We start from the raw sequence: 18,933 nt of genomic DNA, 5'->3' as shown, positions 1-18,933 counted from the left end.
GGAGGAGATGGTCCATCACTGGGGTCCATCACTGGGTGAGGGGTTCTCTCGTGGGTCACTGTTCGTGCAAGGTCCAGTGAGAACTTGGTATCACTCAGACCTCGTCCGAGCGGCGATTTCTTTCCTGTCCTCCCCTCCAGTTCTCCCTGGAAAATCCATTCCTTTCAACCTATCCAAAGTGTCTTTATATGTATGTTTATATACTTTGTGTGTTAAGACAGCGGTGGTCATTGAGAGTCACGTGTGTAACTCTGTGTAACGTGTAGTCTTCTCCTTTCTCTGTTGAAGCGCTCTCCGTCCTGTACTCCAGCTAGCAGAGGCAGACGTGTAAGAGACTCCCGCGCGCGGTGTGCATCGCCCCCACCCCCTGCCTGTGGTTGCACCGCGTGCTCACGCTTTGTCATGTACTGTCACCTCGAGTGCATGCTCTGTGCTGCTGCTCCGCTGCTGCTACCTGCTTCTCTGTATTTTCTTTCTTTCTTTTGGCTTTGGCCGCATAGCTTTAGGAATGTTCATATAAATTTCTGTAACAAACTACTAAAATTATAAGGTGTCTTTTTTTTATTGTGGGAAAAAGTGGTTATAAATAGCCAACATGTGGCTTAACTTTCTTTTATGTTTTTTTACAACATAGTTTGTAAATTCTCCAGAGTAGATATTCAAATCAATATATTGAAAATAACTTGGCAAGTTTTCATAAAGAGAAACAAGTACATTATTTGTAACTAGTAAGATTATACTTACTAGTTATAATCTTCAGTAATTATTTTAGAATGATAAAATATTATATTTACTGTTGTCCAAATGATATAGTGAGTATTTCTATAATACTGTTTTTAATCATAAGCTTAATAGAAATAATTACATCAGTAAAAGTTTGAGATTATAAACTGTTTCTGAATAAATAAAAATAGATTACCTGCCACTTTGTTTCCAAAATACTTCTAGCTAAAGGATTAAAAAAATGATAAAAATTGAATTTTTATTCTAACTTAGAATTTTATATTTACCAGTATGAAACCACATGTTAGATCTATGTCAGATCCATATCAGACTTTTACTTTAAAACCAGTTTTCTTGTAAGAATGGTTTGCTTTTTGTATTTGTTCAAATCTGTAATTAATTTTGGAGCAGAAAAGGCCCATTGGTACATAGTCAAGATGAGTAGTTTTGGTTGTTCTCATTATTTATAAGATAAGAAGTATACCATACTGCATAATTTGAGGAATTCTTGCTTAGTGGATCATCTAAAAATCAGATCTGGTCTGGGGGGTGGGGAACGACTTTCCATTTTACTGCACTACTCTAAATATACGTATTGTGGGTTATTTATTAGAGAAATCCTTACAGATTCAGGAAACATTATGGACTTTTTACATGACATTGTTATGCATTGTGGACAATATTGCTGATACTCAGTTTTTCTGCGTTGTTTTTATTTTCCAAACATAAAGCAGTAAGTAAAAATACATTGGAGTATAGAAAATGTTTCTAATGACAAGTAATCAGAATAACTACTTGAAGTATTTTTAAGTAGAAAAAAGAATTCATTGACCAAAAAATAGAAAAAAACACATTTATATAAAGATACTTCTTACTTATTTTTATCAATAGATTACAATTTAGAAATATTGAGTGAATTGCTTATACTATTCAGTTAAACTTTGTTTTCAAGATCTTTCTTTGGATAATGTAAAAATACTAGAGGCCCGGTGCACAAAATTTGTGCACTGGGGGAGGGAGGCCTCGGCCTGTCCTGAACCCTCTCGCAGTCCGGGAGCCCTTGGGGGATGCCCTACTGATGGCTTATTCCTACTTCCCATGAGGAGTGGGCCTAAGCCCGTGGTTGGTAAACTGCGGCTCGCGAGCCACATGCAGCTCTTTGGCCCCTTGAGTGTGGCTCTTCCACAAAATACCACGGCCTGGGCGAGTCTGTTTTGAAGAAGTGGCGTTAGAAGAAGTTTAAGTTTAAAAAATTTGGCTCTCAAAAGAAATTTCAATTGTTGTACTGTTGATATTTGGCTCTGTTGACTAATGAGTTTGCCGACCACTGGCTTAAGCCATCAGTCGGACATCCTTAGTGTTGCCAAGGAGGCGGGAGAGGCTCCTGCCACTGCCGCTGCAACTCGCCAGCCATGATCCCGGCTTCTGGCTGAGCGGTGCTCCCCCTGTGGGAGCGCACTGACCACCAGGGGGCAGCTCCTGTGTTGAGCGACTGCCCCCTGGTGGTCAGTGCGCATCTTAGCAACTGGTTGCTCTGCCATTAGGTCGATTTGCATATTAGCCTTTTATTATATAGGATACTGTTCAATTAACATTAGTTTTTTATTGCTTTCTAGTATCCCCTTTTTAAATCACCCTTTGTATTATTGAATTACAAGATCTCTGCTGTTGATTATATCATATTTATTAGCTTTTCCTGCATTATTAATTCAAGTTATTGCTTATATTTAATGTTCACATTAATTTAATTGCTTACATTAATATTTTTAATAACAAAAATTGTTTTAACTTCCATGGTTTAACTATATTAATGATTATATTTGTTTTGAAGGTCAAAATAACTAATGTGCTATTAATTGCTTTGCTGCCATATTATATCTGAATCATTGCCAATTAATTATTAAAATTAAATTTAGGCTCTCTGTAAATCCTGACATATAGTCATTTAGTATATTATGAAAGTTTAGTACAATTTCTTACTTTTTGGTGGATAGAATCAGCCATTAATTAGAAATGTACTAGTAAACATTTAATTATAGATAAAATTAGTAACTTGAAAATCAGTTTGTTGGTGATAATGAACACTTTGATAAAGAAAACATGTAAGTAGTATTGTATTCTTATTCTTACTGCTAAACCTTTTGTGAGATATTATTTATAATGATAGCTATCTAGAAAGGAAATGAAATATTTTTTTTAATTTCTTTATTGATTACGGTGTTACATATGTGTCCTTATTCCCCCATTACACCCGCTACCCCTCCCCGGAAATGAAATATTATAATTTCTTAATCTGATTAGCTATTAGTTTCTAATAGAATCTTTTAAAAAGAAATTTCTTTTAAACTTTGATATTCAAAACATTTTTGTCATGATATATTCATATTTACCAAACTTTGGTCCTTGTCTTTATAAGAAACATGCTTTTGGGAAATAAGGTGGTAGTTTTTCAACTTCACCTATATATTCATATTTTTTAAAAAATCAGGCTATCATTGTACATGGCATAGTTTAACTTTTTAGTAGGTTTAATTGGTGCCATCTCAAAATATTATTGCAATGTTTTTATTTGTTTTGAATTTTTTTATATACAAAAGTAACTTGATTTTGTTTGATCTCTGGAATTTATTTTTACTTTAAGAGCATACAGCTCAATAAAGCTAGTATAGTAATTATTATTCTACTAGAGGCCCCGTGCACGAAATTCGTGCACGGGGGGGGGAAGCGGGGGGCAGATGTCCCTCAGCCCAGCCTGCACCCTCTTCAATCTGGGACCCCTCAAGGGATGTCCGACTGCCCGTTTAGGCCCAATCCCAACTGCTCGCCTGCCTGCCTTCCTGATTGCCCCTAACCGCTTCTGCCTGCCAGCCTGATCACCCCCTAACCACTCCCCTACCAGCCTGATTGATGCCTAACTGCTCTCCTGCCAGCCTGTTGGCCCCTAACTGCCCTCCCCTGCAGACCTGGGTCCCTCCCAACTGCCCTTCCCTGCAGGCCTGGTCGTCCCCAACTTCCCTCCTCTTCCAGCTTGGTCACCCCTAACTGCCCTCCCCTGAAGGCTTGATCACCCCCAACTGCCCTCCCTTGCAGGCCTGGTCCCTCCCAACAGCCCTCCCCTGCTGGCCTGATCGCCCACAACTGCCCTCCCTTGCAGGCCTGGTCCCTCCCAACTGCCCTCCCCTGCTGGCCATCTTGTGGTGGCTATCTTGTGTCCACATGGGGGCAGGATCTTTGACCACATGGGGGCAGCCATCTTGTGTGTTGGAGTGATGGTCAATCTGCATATTACTCTTTTATTAGATAGGATAGAGGCCTGGTGCACGGGTGGGGGCCAGCTGGTTTGCCTTGAAAGATGTCCCGGATCAGGGTGGGGGTTCCAACCTTGGGGCATGGGGTGGCCTGGGTGAGGGGCCTGTGGTAGTTTGCAGGCCGGCCACGCCCCATGGCAACCCAAGCGGAGGCCCTGGTATCTGGGGTTTATTTATCTTCTACAATTGAAACTTTGTAGCCTGGAGCAGAGCCAAGCCTTCTGCTTGCTCCATGGCGGCAGCCATTTCTGTTGGAATTTATTTACCTTCTATAATTGAAACTTTGTAGCCTTAAGTGGAGGCCTGGGCTGGCCAGGGTGTGCGGAAAGCTTGGCTTCCTCCATCACCGGGGGCAACCCTAGCCTCCTGCTCTTTCCAGCTCCGTGGCTGCCGCCATTTCTGTTTGGATTTATGTCTCTTCTATTATTGAAACTTCGTAGCCTTGAGTGGAGGCCTAGGCTGGCAAGGGCAGGCGGAAAGCTTGGCTTCCTCCATTGCCTGGGAAACCCAAGCCTCCCTCCTGCTCTCTGTGGCCATAGCCATCTTGGTTGGGTTTATTTGCATATTCGCTCCTGATTGGCTGGTGGGCGTAGCAGAGTGATGGTTAATTTGCATATTACTCTTCTATTAGATAAGATTTTAGTGATTTTCATCTCACGGCACAAGTAAACTAATCCTATCTAAGAAAAGAGTAATATGCAAATTGACCGTCACTCCAACACACAAGATAGCTGCCCCCATGTGGTCAAAGATGGCTGCCCCATGTGGACACAAGATGGCTGCCACAAGATGGCCTGCAGGGGAGGGCAGTTAGGGGTGACCGGGCTGGCAGAGGAGGGCAGTTGGGGGAGACCAGGCCTGCAGGGGAGGACAGTTGCAGGGAACAGGCCTGCAAGGGAGGACAGTTGGGGGTGATCAGGCCTGCAGGGGAGAGCAGTTAGGGGTGACCGGGCTAGCAGGGGAGGGCAGTTGGGGGCAACGAGGCCTTCAGGGGAGGGCAGTTGAGAGGGATCAGGGGAGGGCAGTTGGGGGGTCCAGGCCTGCAGGGGAAGACAGTTAGGGGCAATCGGGCCGAAAGGGGAGCAGTTAGGTATCAATCAGGATGGCAAGGGAGTGGTTAGGGGGTGATCAGGCTGGCAGGCAGAAGTGGTTAGGGGCAATCAGGTAGGCAGGCAGGCGAGCGGTTGGGAGCCAGCAGTCCTGGATTGTGAGAGGGATGTCTCAGATTGGAGAGGGTGCAGGCTGGGCTGAGGGACACACACACACACACACACCGTGCACGAATTTTGTGCACCGGGCCTCTAGTTACTAATATAAATGTATTATATTTTTTGCCGATCTGACCAAAAAAATACGAGTAATTTTGGTTTATTCACATTGGTCAGCTATTATTATTTGGCTGTTGTCATTTCTTTTTAATCTGGCAGTCTAAGAGAAAGAAATCTGTGCCCGTGACTAAAGAGTTGGGGATCGCTTGTTGTGAAAGTTCTCGCGGCACACCCGTTGAAAATCGCTGGCCTATTTTATTACAGTGTGGTATTGGGTTACTTTTAAAATCTAAATGTTTTTTCACTTCTGAGTAACCAGTTTTTACCTCATACAGGTAAGAAATTCATTTAAAAATATAGTCTCATTTTTATTGTTTTATTTTCATTGATGAGTAAAAACTTGTTAGGAGAAAAAGACTTTCATAAATGACAATAATTCTTCAGAGGGCCAAGAGATATGTGTTAAAAGCCTCAAGAGTTAGTTAAGAGTCACTCATTTGTGTCATTACAGATTAAACTGTGTTGGTGTATTTTCTCTTTGCCCAGTATCACACTGTCCTAAGGTCACATTTTCATAGGGTCATGAAACATGCTGACTTTAACAACCAGCTCCAGGGCAGGGTGACGCTGATTCTGGGAGCTGACTGTGGTGAAGGGAACCTCCCATTAGAGCACCTACCATAAATGTCGACGGCAGTGTGCTCTGATCTCAGCACAAGAATGGATGTAAAGCGTGCGCTCACGTCTCTCCGTGTGCTCAGCGGCTCCGAGAGCAGGCTGCTCTCACATGTCAGCCAGGATTCTTGGAAGCATCAAGCTCTTGCCTTTCTCATTCTTGAAGTTTTTAAAGTAATTGGACCCAGAGGCACAAAGCCACTATTTTACCTATTCAGTCCTGTTAGCAGCATTTCCTTCACACAGGAACACATCTGATTTTTATGTCTTTCAATCAAGCTATGGCTAAAGTCTTGTGTGGCTGGTCAGAAACTTAAATTTTCTCAGGATGGTCCAAGTTTTTGCACATAACAAATCTCCTACTTGCAAACTTCTTTAAAACTTTGAGATAGTTAAGTCCGTTTAAGTTCTTACTAGTGTAAAATGTATCAATACTACTTTGCTTATCAATTCCATTTTAATTTAACCTCCTTCCCCCATGGACTCTTACTTAGCTTACAATTTATAGAATCTTACAGAAACTAGAAGGAAGAGATTTTTTAGGAAGTAAGACATTTATTTTTACCTTATTCCCAAATTAGGATCATATTTCAGGTGAATAATTTAAACTGATGACCTTCTCCATGACTATTCCTGAGTAAAATCGTGAAAGGGGTAAAATTTGTCTTGAGTCACATTTCGTTCTTTCTCTTATTCTCTCATTCCTGGTGGAGTTCATTGTCAGGAAGGAGATAAGATCGCTCAGCCTCGGGTCGCTGTCGCTATGCGTGCCGGCCTGCCCGTGGCGAGGCCTCTGGGCCAGCTGGGAGAGCACTGCACTTGGAGTCAAAGGGATTCCGGCTGGCCGGCCCACTGCGGGAGGCAGTGTCTGTCCCACTGCGGGAGGCAGTGTCTGTCCCACTGCGGGAGGCAGTGTCCGTCCCACTGCGGGAGGCAGTGTCCGTCCCACTGCGGGAGGCAGTGTCCGTCCCACTGCGGGAGGCAGTGTCTGTCCCACTGCGGGAGGCACGGCTGTCCCACTGCGGGAGCCACGGCCGTCCCACTGCGGGAGGCACGGCCGTCCCACTGCGGGAGCCACGGCCGTCCCACTGCGGGAGGCAGTGTCTGTCCCACTGCGGGAGGCAGTGTCTGTCCCACTGCGGGAGGCACGGCTGTCCCACTGCGGGAGGCACGGCTGTCCCACTGCGGGAGGCAGTGTCTGTCCCACTGCGGGAGGCACGGCCGTCCCACTGCGGGAGGCAGTGTCCGTCCCACTGCGGGAGGCAGTGTCCGTCCCACTGCGGGAGGCACGGCCGTCCCACTGCGGGAGGCACGGCCGTCCCACTGCGGGAGGCAGTGTCTGTCCCACTGCGGGAGGCAGTGTCTGTCCCACTGCGGGAGGCAGTGTCTGTCCCACTGCGGGAGGCAGTGTCTGTCCCACTGCGGGAGGCACGGCCGTCCCACTGCGGGAGGCAGTGTCTGTCCCACTGCGGGAGGCAGTGTCTGTCCCACTGCGGGAGGCACTGGCCGTCCCACTGCGGGAGCCACGGCCGTCCCACTGCGGGAGGCACGGCTCTCCCACTGCGGGAGGCAGTGCGTGGTGTGGAATTAGCCACGCGGCACACACCAGCTGGTGGGCTGCAGTTCAGGACCCCCATTTTGAAAAACTGAGACTCCTCCCTAGCTGTTGTGAATAGCTGCTGCTCCATGCCCCGAGCTGTCCTCACGGGACCCTTCTCCCTCCCCTTCTCCCAACTCTAATGATGGTGTGAGGCCTGGGGGTGGCCATGTTCAGCCCACCGAAGTCTTGCCTGTGGCCTGCCCATGCCCACACCATGGGAGGCCCTAGGTGGGCGCCCGCAGTGGGCTGCCACCGTGTTTGCCAGCTCCTAGTCAGCCCCTAAAATAGTAACCATGATAATAAGAAAGAAAAAGGAAACATTGTAAGTACTTATTAAAATGCCTATGCTGATGCTCTTTTCATTGGTTGTAGCTTCTGATGGTCCTTGCTGTACAACCAATTAAAAAAAAATTCCTCCATTCCTTTCATTTAAAAAACTCAGTCCTAGTAATTTTGAAAATGGCCAAACTGAATATATCATTAATCATTGAGCTTATAGTAAGATCTCTCATGCTAAATTTTAACCCAAAGCATTTTCAGTGTCTAAAACTACTTGGTTGAAAGTGTGAAGCTGGCATTTCTACTGCTGCAAATAAAAAGCAATAAGCACAAAGCTAATAGGTCAGTTGCTTTTGCTTTCAACTAATGCTTGGGAGGGGACCAGATTCCACTCTACCTAGGACACAGTTCTCTCTCTGCAGCACGTATCCCAGCTAAATACCCTGCATTTATTTCACATGCATGATTTCTTTTGTAACATACAACAGTGTCACGTGGAATACAAGTAGAGACCAGTGCTCAAAGTAAGAGCTCAACAGTGGAAATTAAAGCATTTTGTTAATATTGTTCTCTTAACCTTGGTTTTCATTAAAGCTCGTGGTTACACTTTTGTATAACAACACATCCCTATTGCAGATATCCACACTGAAGTTTATCCTCCCTTCTCAAGAAGGTTAGGCTCGTGCCTTCAGAAATGCTACGAGCTGCACATGGTTGAACGTGATTTCTTGGGGTTTTGTTTTTCCCCAACTTACTTTCCTAGGCTGATCCCGTTGAGAGCTCACATGCACGGAACCCGAACGTCAGGATTTACACCCAGTCACGGTCCACATCGCCTTGCACTGCTAGTGAAGCTGAGCCAGAGCAGGTGCCTCACGGAGCAGCGTGCTCCCCAGCATTCCCCTGTGTCAGGAAAGAGGGAGTTACAAAAACAAGTGAAATCGGACTCTCTTCTTTCAATCAGACACACTGTGTAATAAGGCACAGTGCACTGGAGACCATGACATTTGACTGGAAATGCAGATAGGAGTATAACGCTAACGTAGAAAATTGCCCCCCAGAAGTCAACTTGAAATAGCCAGAGAATGTGTTTAATCACAAAGCCTTTATTTTACGTGGAGAAGGATGTAGAACGGAGTTGTGTACATTTGGAATTGCCATCTACAAACTGCAGGCTCGGCAGTGTGAGGTGCCATTCTCACTCGTCATCAGTCTGACAGGCGGGACTCGGGAGTAGAGCCCAGAATGGAAATGGCCCCGCTGGCAGCTGCGCAGCTTGTTCCGGCTGCTGAGTGAGTGGTGGGCATGCGAGTGACCCCTGCCTTTGACAGCGCAGACACGCTTGTATTCGCACTTCACGGCAACCGGGCTTTTAAACAGCCGATGGGCCAGTTTTCTCAGCAAGTCAGAGGTGTGTGCCCCGTTAACGCCGTCCTGCTCCATGCAGCCCGTTCCTGGCTCAGCGCCTGGTGCTGGCGCAGCGCCTCTGCTCCCCGCTCTGTCTGCGTGAGGACCCAGGAGAGGACTGGCTGGGTTGTACTTAGGTTCTGACTTGGTTTTTGTCCAGCCCCGTGATAGCCTGTCTCAGGCTGGGTGGTGAGACCCTCTGCTTATTATTTATTTTTAAAATACTTTAACTTTATGTATTTTTATTTTAATGTTGAAATATTTCCCTCACATAAAGAATAATAAGAAACACCCAGGTAACCACCATCCACAGATGTAACAGATGTGATCATTTTGTCTTATTTTTTCAAATTGGTATTCAAAGAAAGAAAATAGATAACTGAATTGAAACACCCTTCCCTGTTCCATGCCCCCATCTCTTTCCCAGACATATCTAAACACCGACATTGAATTGCATCTTCTCGTCCTTGGTTTTACGTGTAACTTTTTTCATTCAGCGTGCTTTTGAGGTTTACTCATACAGATACATGCCCATTTAGTTCAGACATTATAATTACTGCATAACATTATATTGTGTGAAAACACCACAACTGTTCTCCTGTTGTTGGGTATGTAGGTTGTTTCCGGTTTTTTGTTATTACACGCAGTGCTGAACGGAACATCCTAATAGCGACCTGTGCGGTTTGTTTAGCGTATATGCCTGCAATGGAATTGCTGGGTTGTGCGCTATGTGCATTTTCATCTTGAACGAGGTCTTGCCAAATTATTTCCCACAGTGGTTGGACCTGTTTTCACTCCCACCAGCAGGGTGTGTGTTCCCTATTTTCCCACAGCCTCGCCAACCCTTGGTACTGTGAGATATTAACCCTTTGTACGCCATAAGTGTCTATAGACACTGGAGATGGTTTCCATGGTGGACGTGTGGCGGTTAACTGGTTAACTTTTGCCAATTTGTTGGGTATGGAGTGGCATTTTTGTTTTAATTTGCATTTTCTGATTTCAAGTGTCATTGAGCATCTTTTTACATAGTTTATTGGTCATTGGTGATTTGCCTGTTCAAGTCTTTTGTCCATTGTTCTGTTGAATTATTTTTTCTATTATTTTGTAAGTATTCTGTGTATATTCTGGATATTAATCTTTAGCTGGCTATATGCATTGCAGATATTTTCTTCTAGTCTGTGGCTTATTTTTAAATGTTATTTGTGGTATCTTTTAGTCTTGCAACAATTTTTATTTTAAAATAGTCATATTTATCAATCTTTTTCTTTATGAATTCTGCTTGTTGTCTTTTTAAAACATGTCTTCCCTTCTCAGCAATTATAAAAAGTTTCCTCCATATTTTCTTCTAAAAGCTAAAAAATATTCTTAAAATGTTTAGGACTTTAATGAAACTGAAATTTATTATTGTGTATTATAGGAAATGAGGTTCTAATATATTTTTCTCATATGAACAACCAACTGTCCTATATTTCCCCCATTGACTTGTGAAACTGTCTCTGCTTTATATAAATGGGTCTGTTTGAGGGTTCTTTATTCTCTTCCATTGTTCTTTTTGTCTTTTTCTGCACCAACAGTACATTGTCTTAATTACTATAGCCCTAAAGTAGTTCCTGATACCTGGCATGGTATCCCACTCTTGCTCCCACCCATCTTAGTCTTCCTTTTCTTTTTGACTCTTCAGTTTTACATATGACATTTAAGATCAGTTTGTCAGATGACAGGTGGGGCTTTTAAATAGGTTTATCTAGGAGAATTGCCATCTTCGTGATATTGGGTTATGTAAATATCATTCCATCTATGAACATGGTATACGTATTTAGATATTCTTGCATTTTCCTCAGTAAGTTATATTTCATGGGGATACTCCATATTGCCTGCTAGGTTTGTTCTAGGTCCCTGCAAGCCTCTGTTGCTCTAGTGAAGGGGATCTTTCCTAAAGTATATGTTATTAATTAGGCATTGCTGGTCTTTATGAATTCTGTTGTTCTTATATCCAGTATCCTTGCTTCACTCCTTTTAATTCTAAAAACTTCTCTTGGACTTTTTATGTAAATTCTAATGACAATTTCATTTCGTATAAATTATTTTTATTAACTTTTATAAAGGTTTTCAGTGTTCTTTTTCATATTTGTCTTTTTAAATGTTAAATTATAAATTGGATTAAAAACTTCTTCAAGTTACTTAAATGTAATTTAGAATAAAATTCACCATTAAGTAGAAAACTCTGAGAAACTTAACTGAGTTCCATTTGAAGGCTATAATACATATAAAATATTCTGATTTTGGAGGTTGTACACTAACCAAAGCAAAGAGAGCCCATCCATTTTTCTCTTAATATTTTAGAATGTTCTATACCTTTATGTAAAGCTAGCTTTTTCCTCTCGTTTGCTTGCTTAGCATCCTAATAGGAAGTCATTTGTCATGTCAAATGTCATTTGCTAATCAAGTGATATCTCTATTTTTCCACAGTAACATCCAGTAAAATCACTGTTTCCTTTTATTCAAGGAAATATCTTACAACAAGTCCCCATAAAATTAAGATATGGCTTGTAATTAAATTTATGTGTAAATTCTGGATCCCAATAGTAATAATCTAACTTCCTTCTTTGGAAAGTAATTTCTGCACAGAAATTCCACTAATCATTCAATCTCTCTCTCTCTCTCTCTCTCTCTCTCTCTCTATATATATATATATATATATATATATATATATATTCCACAGAATTATATTTCATGTATGTAATATGCATTCCGTATATAGAAATCAAGGAGTTAAAAGAATCTTCTAAATATTTTGATCATAAATTTTGCTAAAAACTCTTTCAGATGCTTTTTAGAATTAATGTGGCATTTTTAGATGAACGTGAAAATGCATATCCTCATTTTTATGTAGGCTACATGCTATGACATTTTTTGTGTTCTTTGGTGGATTCTCTTTTCCAAATTTCCTATATTTCCAAACTGAAATAATTTTTATTAATATTTTACTTGTAGATATTGCAGACAGAAATTTAAATTATCAACATTATGAGAATTTTAGCTTCATTGAGATATATTTTGCCTTATTGATGTTTTCCTTGGCTTTATTTACTTTTATTTATTTCTAGTAATGCTAAAAATGGATGGAGTTTCTTATAACATTTATTTCTTTTTTGCCCCTGGATTCAGACTGTAGACAGTTCTCCACTTCCAGTTCACACACCAACCTTAAAGAAAAAGGCATGCCCTGGTTCAACTGGCTTTCCATCTAAGGTACAGTCTACTTATAGTCTGTTGTGTTCTGAAAAGAAAAAAACACAAAATGAAAATGAGTTTCTTCTGCTTTTTTTGTTTCCTGTGATTTTTTTTTTCTTTTTTGCTATTGGTTTCCTCAAAATTACAAACATGAACGTTTGGAAAGAAAATAAATTCTGTATGAATGGAAATAATCACCCTTGAGAAAGGTAAAAGGAGTGTCCAAAGTTTGTTTTGTTGTTCTTCCATCTTCTTTTTCTTCTTTAATATATTTTTATTCATTTCAAAGTGGAAGGGAGAGGGAGAGAGCGATAGAAACATCAATGATGAGAGAGAATCATTGATCGGCTGCTTCCTGCACGCCCCCTACTGGGGATCGAGCCCACAGCCCCGGCATGTGCCCTTGACCAGAATCGAACCTGGGACCCTTCAGTGTGCAGGCCGACGCTCAATCCACTGAGCCAAACTGGCTAGGACTTCCATTTTCTTAAATTCAGTGTTATGAAGTTTGTTAGAGTGAGGAGGAGTGCTTGGAGGATGTATTGTAAGAACGGTATTAAGTTGAGGTCACTTTTGGAAGAATCTAAGGTTGAGGTTAATAAAGCACCAAAAAAAGAGAGAAATATTTAGTGAAAAATTCAGGCGAATTTTCATCTTTTCATTCTATTTAATGTGACTGTGACTGAAGTGTTGTATATGGTAGAACATGCAGATTTAATTGTTTATCTCAAGCTTCTACAAAGAAATTCTAGAAATTGGAAAACTGAAAGGATTAAAAAATGTTAGCACTAGCAGATTTACTCTTGATGGTCCCTAAAAGAGCAAAAAATTAAGAGTAAAAATTAGTATTCAGGAGAAACGTTGAGCAAAATTTTATATGATGCTAACAAATTGGGTACTTGTATTTTATTCACAGGCATGCATGCCCCTAGTCTTGACCTAACCATGTCTTCTGTAGTCCTAGGTCTTTTTAGAATCATATTCTACCTGTTTTTATATTATGAGACTTTGAGAGCTGGCAGCGTCAGACAGAAACCTATTTATTCTCTCTGACTTTGAGTTTCTTCATCTGTCTACGGAAATAATACCAGTCTTTCTCGGCATTGTGTCCATCGCATCAGATGATGCATGTGAAGTACTGGCATAGTGCCTGCACCTGGGTCGGTGCTTGGTCCGCAGTCAGAGGAGTTAGCATATAGATAACCTGTCCTGCTTAGAACAGAGTCACATCCCAGGGCCTCTTTGGAACTGACCAGGGTCCTGAGGAACGTCTGGAATAGAATGGTTTGAGGTTGAACCAGAGCCCAGGATTGCTCTAAATTTGGGAGTCTCACCTCATTCCAAATCTCCAATGCTCTGATAGTTCATTCTTCTATATAAATTGATTTCTTGGTTTTTATTTTTTAAATAAGTTTCTATTGATTTTAGAGATAGGAAGGGAGAGGGAAAGAGAGATGGAAACATCATTGATGAAAGAGAATCATTGATCAGCTGCCTCCTACACACCCCCTACTGGGAATTGAGCCCACAACCCAGGCATATGCCCTGACCAGGAATTGAACCAGTGACTTTTCAGTTCCTTAGATGACGCTCAACCAACTGAGCCACTACAGCCAGGCGATGATTTCTTATTTTTCTTTAAAGAATTTCTTCTGTGGTATGTAAATCCCATATCACAGTTGAGAAAAGTAAAATATATTTTTAACTTAAATTTTAAAGCTTTGAATATTCTCTTTAGTTTTTTATGAGAAATTATTCTCAACTGGAGTGAATACTTCATAACCGTTTTTCATCAGTATTCACATATTATTGGAATATAGAATAAAGTTCTTACTAGTTTAACTGAATCACACTTATAAAAGAGAAGTAATGAGAAAAGTGAGACACAAAGGAATTAAGTAATTTGCTTCTGAGTTCACGTAATGAGTGAAGGAAAGGCAGTTATAATGCATTCATTACTAAGACGTGCTGAGACTTAATTAGGAGAGGGAAGGAGGATTCTGGAGACTAAATTCTTACATTGATGTACCATCACATGGCTCAAGACAAGGCTTGGAGAATTTTAACTTCTGGGTTTTCGGTAAGAAATTTCAGCTGCCATCTGTCTCTAGAATAATACGTATGTATTTTCGTGTGGTCAAGTGTAATATTGCCTGCTCCCGTGGGAGGAAACAGATTTTTTAAGCTTATGATTTGTTCTTGGTCCCAGAAAAATCAAATACATGATGTATAATAAGGCAAAAATTTTTAATTACTCTTTGTTCTTCCTAAGGAGGTCTGAATGCATGTTAAATTTCTTTATTTCAGGTATAAACATGCAAGATTTCACTTAACTCTGCTAAAGAGTAATTTGAAGAATTGATAAAAATCCTGAAATCAAAATTTTAATTATAAAATTTTAGTTATAAAAGCTAGTTTATAACTTTTCAAGTGTCAATTCAGGAGCAATTGATTATCATAACTTATTTTATTTTATCATAACCCAGCTCAATATTGCCTAATAAAAATATTTAAAGAGCATAGATTATAGAACTATATGGTGAGAAAGGAAAATAATTCATTTTACTCCTATATAGAAACTTTCCAGTAGCTGGTGTGGGGCCCAGAGACTCATCATATGAAAAATCTTTAAATAACCAATGTGTATGTTTTTGTTTTTTCTCATGATAGTGACATATTTATTTCCTACCATTTTTTAAATATCTTTTTCATTTATTACTAATAAAAACTATCCACATACACACCGTGTATTTTTATAGAGAAATGTTTGCAAAGGTCAGCCTTGAAACATCAATTTACAATATAAGAAAACAACACACAATTTATATACAAATCCAATAGATGTTTTAAACCATAATATAGAAGATTTTATATTGTCATAAAATAATTTCTGTGTTTGATGCAGTAAAACACAGTTAAATTTAAACCTATATTTAAAAACCGCATTCAGTCATTTAATCAGATATTATGTAATGCGTCACTTGGTGTTACATTTTTGGAAGGAAACACTCGGTGCATGTTTTATCCATTTGCTTTGCAGCGCAAGACTCACCAGTTTTTTGTCAAATCTTTTACGACTCCCACCAAGTGTCACCAGTGCACCTCTGTGATGGTGGGGCTGATCCGACAGGGTTGCTCCTGTGAAGGTAAGAATCAAATGTAAGAAAATGTCACTGAGTCCTAACAGCTGCCACCGAAGCTGTAATCCGGTAACTATTCTTTTCACAAGGTGTGTAAATGTTTGTTTTACTTAATCATTTGCTTTTCTTTGCATAACAGGAATAGAGACAATAAAATGAGCACCTTGTGAAAGTCTGTTGAATATTAGAGAAACTAGACGGATGGTCCCAGAAGCATTTTTTCAGGGGAGATATATTTAAATGTCTTATTCATCTTTATTTTATTATTCAGATGATTTTGTGGTTTTGTAAAACCATTAATATATGTGGCAAAAGACATGAAAGTTATCGTTGAATCTGTTCATTTAATTTTAACCTTGTTTAATTGATCAGATAAATTGTTATTGGAAAGTAGACAATGCAGTATCTTTTTAGAAATGTCAAATGTCTGCCACTATGCCTCTAAAGGTATTTTATTTCTAGTATCACTAGCAGAGGTTTTCCCTACCATTCACTGATTCATCGTCATGTTTATGGATTGGCCGCTCTGTGCTTCTCGGCACTGGGCACGCAGTGGTGGATGGGGCGGGGGGCGGGGCGGCGGAACACAGATCCTGCCCTCACGGAGCCCACATTCTGAGAGATGAGAGAGCAGAGGTCGTTTGAAAAGAAAACAGTGTATTTATTTGGGCATCACTTTATTTTTCCTATGACTTCGGAAATGAAAATGTTCTAAATTATAATGGAATATAGTATTTGTGTATATTTTAGAAATATGCTTTTTTACAATCACATGAGACTTGCAACTATACCAATACCTCATCTATAATTTACTGCTCACTATGGAAAAGATAAGGAAATTGTTACTGATTCAAATTCTGATATAGTTCCCCTTTCTTGCCATTAGGGTTGGGAGGGACCTTGAAGGAAGGTTGTCAGTCTCCAGCAGATGCATGTGGAGGACCCTGTAGAGGACCCTGTAGAGGGCCCTGTAGAGGACCCTGTAGAGGGCCCTGTAGAGGACCCTGTAGAGGACCCTGTAGAGGGCCCTGTAGAGGACCCTGGTAGAGGACCCTGTAGAGGACCCTGTAGAGGACCCTGTAGAGGGCCCTGTAGAGGACCCCGTAGAGGGCCCCGTAGAGGACCCTGTAGAGGACCCTGTAGAGGACCCCGTAGAGGACCCCGTAGAGGACCCTGTAGAGGACCCTGGTAGAGGACCCTGGTAGAGGACCCTGGTAGAGGACCCTGTAGAGGACCCTGTAGAGGACCCTGTAGAGGACCCCGTAGAGGACCCCGTAGAGGACCCTGGTAGAGGACCCTGTAGAGGACCCCGTAGAGGACCCTGTAGAGGACCCTGTAGAGGACCCCGTAGAGCACCCTGTAGAGGACCCCGTAGAGGACCCTGTAGAGGACCCTGGTAGAGGACCCTGGTAGAGGACCCCGTAGAGGACCCCGTAGAGGACCCCGTAGAGGACCCTGTAGAGGACCCTGTAGTGGACCCTGGTAGAGGACCCTGTAGAGGACCCCGTAGAGGACCCTGTAGTGGGCCCTGTAGAGGACCCTGTAGTGGGCCCTGTAGAGGACCCTGTAGAGGACCCTGTAGTGGGCCCTTGTAGTGGGCCCTGTAGAGGACCCTGTAGAGGGCCCTGTAGTGGACCCTGTAGAGGGCCCTGTAGAGGACCCTGTAGAGGGCCCCATAGAGGACCCCATATAGAGGACCCTGTAGAGGACCCTGTAGAGGGCCCCATAGAGGACCCCATATAGAGGACCCTGTAGTGGGCCCTGTAGAGGACCCTGTAGAGGGCCCTGTAGAGGACCCTGTAGAGGGCCCTGTAGAGGACCCTGTAGAGGGCCCCGTAGAGGACCCCATATAGAGGACCCTGTAGAGGACCCTGTAGTGGGCCCTGTAGAGGACCCTGTAGAGGACCCTGTAGTGGGCCCTGTAGAGGACCCTGTAGAGGACCCTGTAGAGGACCCTGTAGTGGGCCCTGTAGAGGACCCTGTAGAGGACCCTGTAGTGGGACCTGTAGTGGGCCCTGTAGAGGACCCTGTAGTGGGCCCTGTAGAGGACCCTGTAGTGGGCCCTGTAGAAGACCCTGTAGTGGGCCCTGTAGAAGACCCTGTAGTGGGCCCTGTAGAGGACCCTGTAGTGGGCCCCATAGAGGACCCCATATAGAGGACCCTGTAGTGGGCCCTGTAGAGGACCCTGTAGAGGACCCTGTAGTGGGCCCTGTAGAGGACCCTGTAGAGGGCCCTGTAGAGGACCCTGTAGTGGGCCCTGTAGAGGACCCTGTAGAGGACCCTGTAGTGGGCCCTGTAGAGGACCCTGTAGAGGACCCTGTAGTGGGCCCTGTAGAGGACCCTGTAGAGGGACCTGTAGTGGGACCTGTAGAGGACCCTGTAGAGGACCCTGTAGTGGGACCTGTAGAGGACCCTGTAGAGGACCCTGTAGTGGGCCCTGTAGAGGACCCTGTAGAGGGCCCCATAGAGGACCCTGTAGAGGACCCTGTAGTGGGACCTGTAGAGGACCCTGTAGAGGACCCTGTAGAGGGCCTGAAGTGAATACTTTGGATAGGCGGGAATTAGTAGCATCCACGCAATGCATTCTATGTTTGGTTAGTTCTCCCAACCCAAGTGGCAAATCGCAAGTGCATTATCTTAATTAGTTTGTTAGATGCCTGAGTTTAGAGCCAAAGAAAATGCTCAGTTTGGAAAGTGGAGATTTGAGAGTTTTGAGTGAATGAAATGATGGATAATGACTGACATTATTGAAATTCTTTTGTTGAGCAAATAAATCAGCTCTCCAAATGACAAAATAGTTTTTAAAAATAAGTTCAGAGAGAAGCATTCATTTACCTTGCTTGTAATGAATTCTTGGTGGATTTTTTTTTAAAATGAATTTTTATTGAACTTTGTTTCTTTTTTGTCCTTCCAAAAGTGTGTGGATTCTCGTGTCATATAACTTGTGTAAACAAAGCTCCCACCGCGTGTCCAGTTCCTCCTGAACAGACAAAAGGTCCCCTGGGTATAGATCCTCAGAAAGGAATAGGAACAGCATATGAAGGTCATGTCAGGGTAAGTGTCATTCGGTTGGGGGTTAGATTGATTTTTTAAGGTTTATTAATGGAGTAAAATGCAGTCCAGTCACCTTACAAATACAGTCTTTAACAGAAAATTAAATGAATAAATTTACCTAATAACTTTATTTCACCCAAAGTAATGATTTGAAAACAAAAACCTCATCCTTGCTTGGAAATCAATTCTAAAATGTTCTGCTTAGTCTTTATCTTGTAATGAACAAATGTTGAAATCTCCATAAA

The 18,933-nt window shown here is 42.3% G+C and overlaps 1 protein-coding gene across 1 annotated transcript in view; it reads left to right on the top strand.

Annotated features, from left to right (window-relative positions):
• The window catches only part of CDC42BPA (CDC42 binding protein kinase alpha), a 194,134-nt gene that overhangs the window by 146,729 nt on the left and 28,472 nt on the right, over positions 1 to 18,933 (top strand). Inside the window, exons 20-24 of the mRNA XM_079763756.1 lie at positions 6,061 to 6,148; positions 8,617 to 8,721; positions 12,429 to 12,512; positions 15,535 to 15,640; positions 18,552 to 18,688. Coding sequence (XP_079619882.1) covers positions 6,061 to 6,148; positions 8,617 to 8,721; positions 12,429 to 12,512; positions 15,535 to 15,640; positions 18,552 to 18,688 — 520 coding nt within the window. The remainder of the gene's footprint in view (positions 1 to 6,060; positions 6,149 to 8,616; positions 8,722 to 12,428; positions 12,513 to 15,534; positions 15,641 to 18,551; positions 18,689 to 18,933) is intronic.

Source organism: Cnephaeus nilssonii, assembly GCF_951640355.1.
Source record: "Cnephaeus nilssonii genome assembly, chromosome: 23".
NCBI lineage: Eukaryota > Metazoa > Chordata > Mammalia > Chiroptera > Vespertilionidae > Cnephaeus > Cnephaeus nilssonii.
The sequence above is the reverse complement of the archived record's forward strand: the minus strand, read 5'-3'. Positions and strand labels throughout refer to the sequence as shown.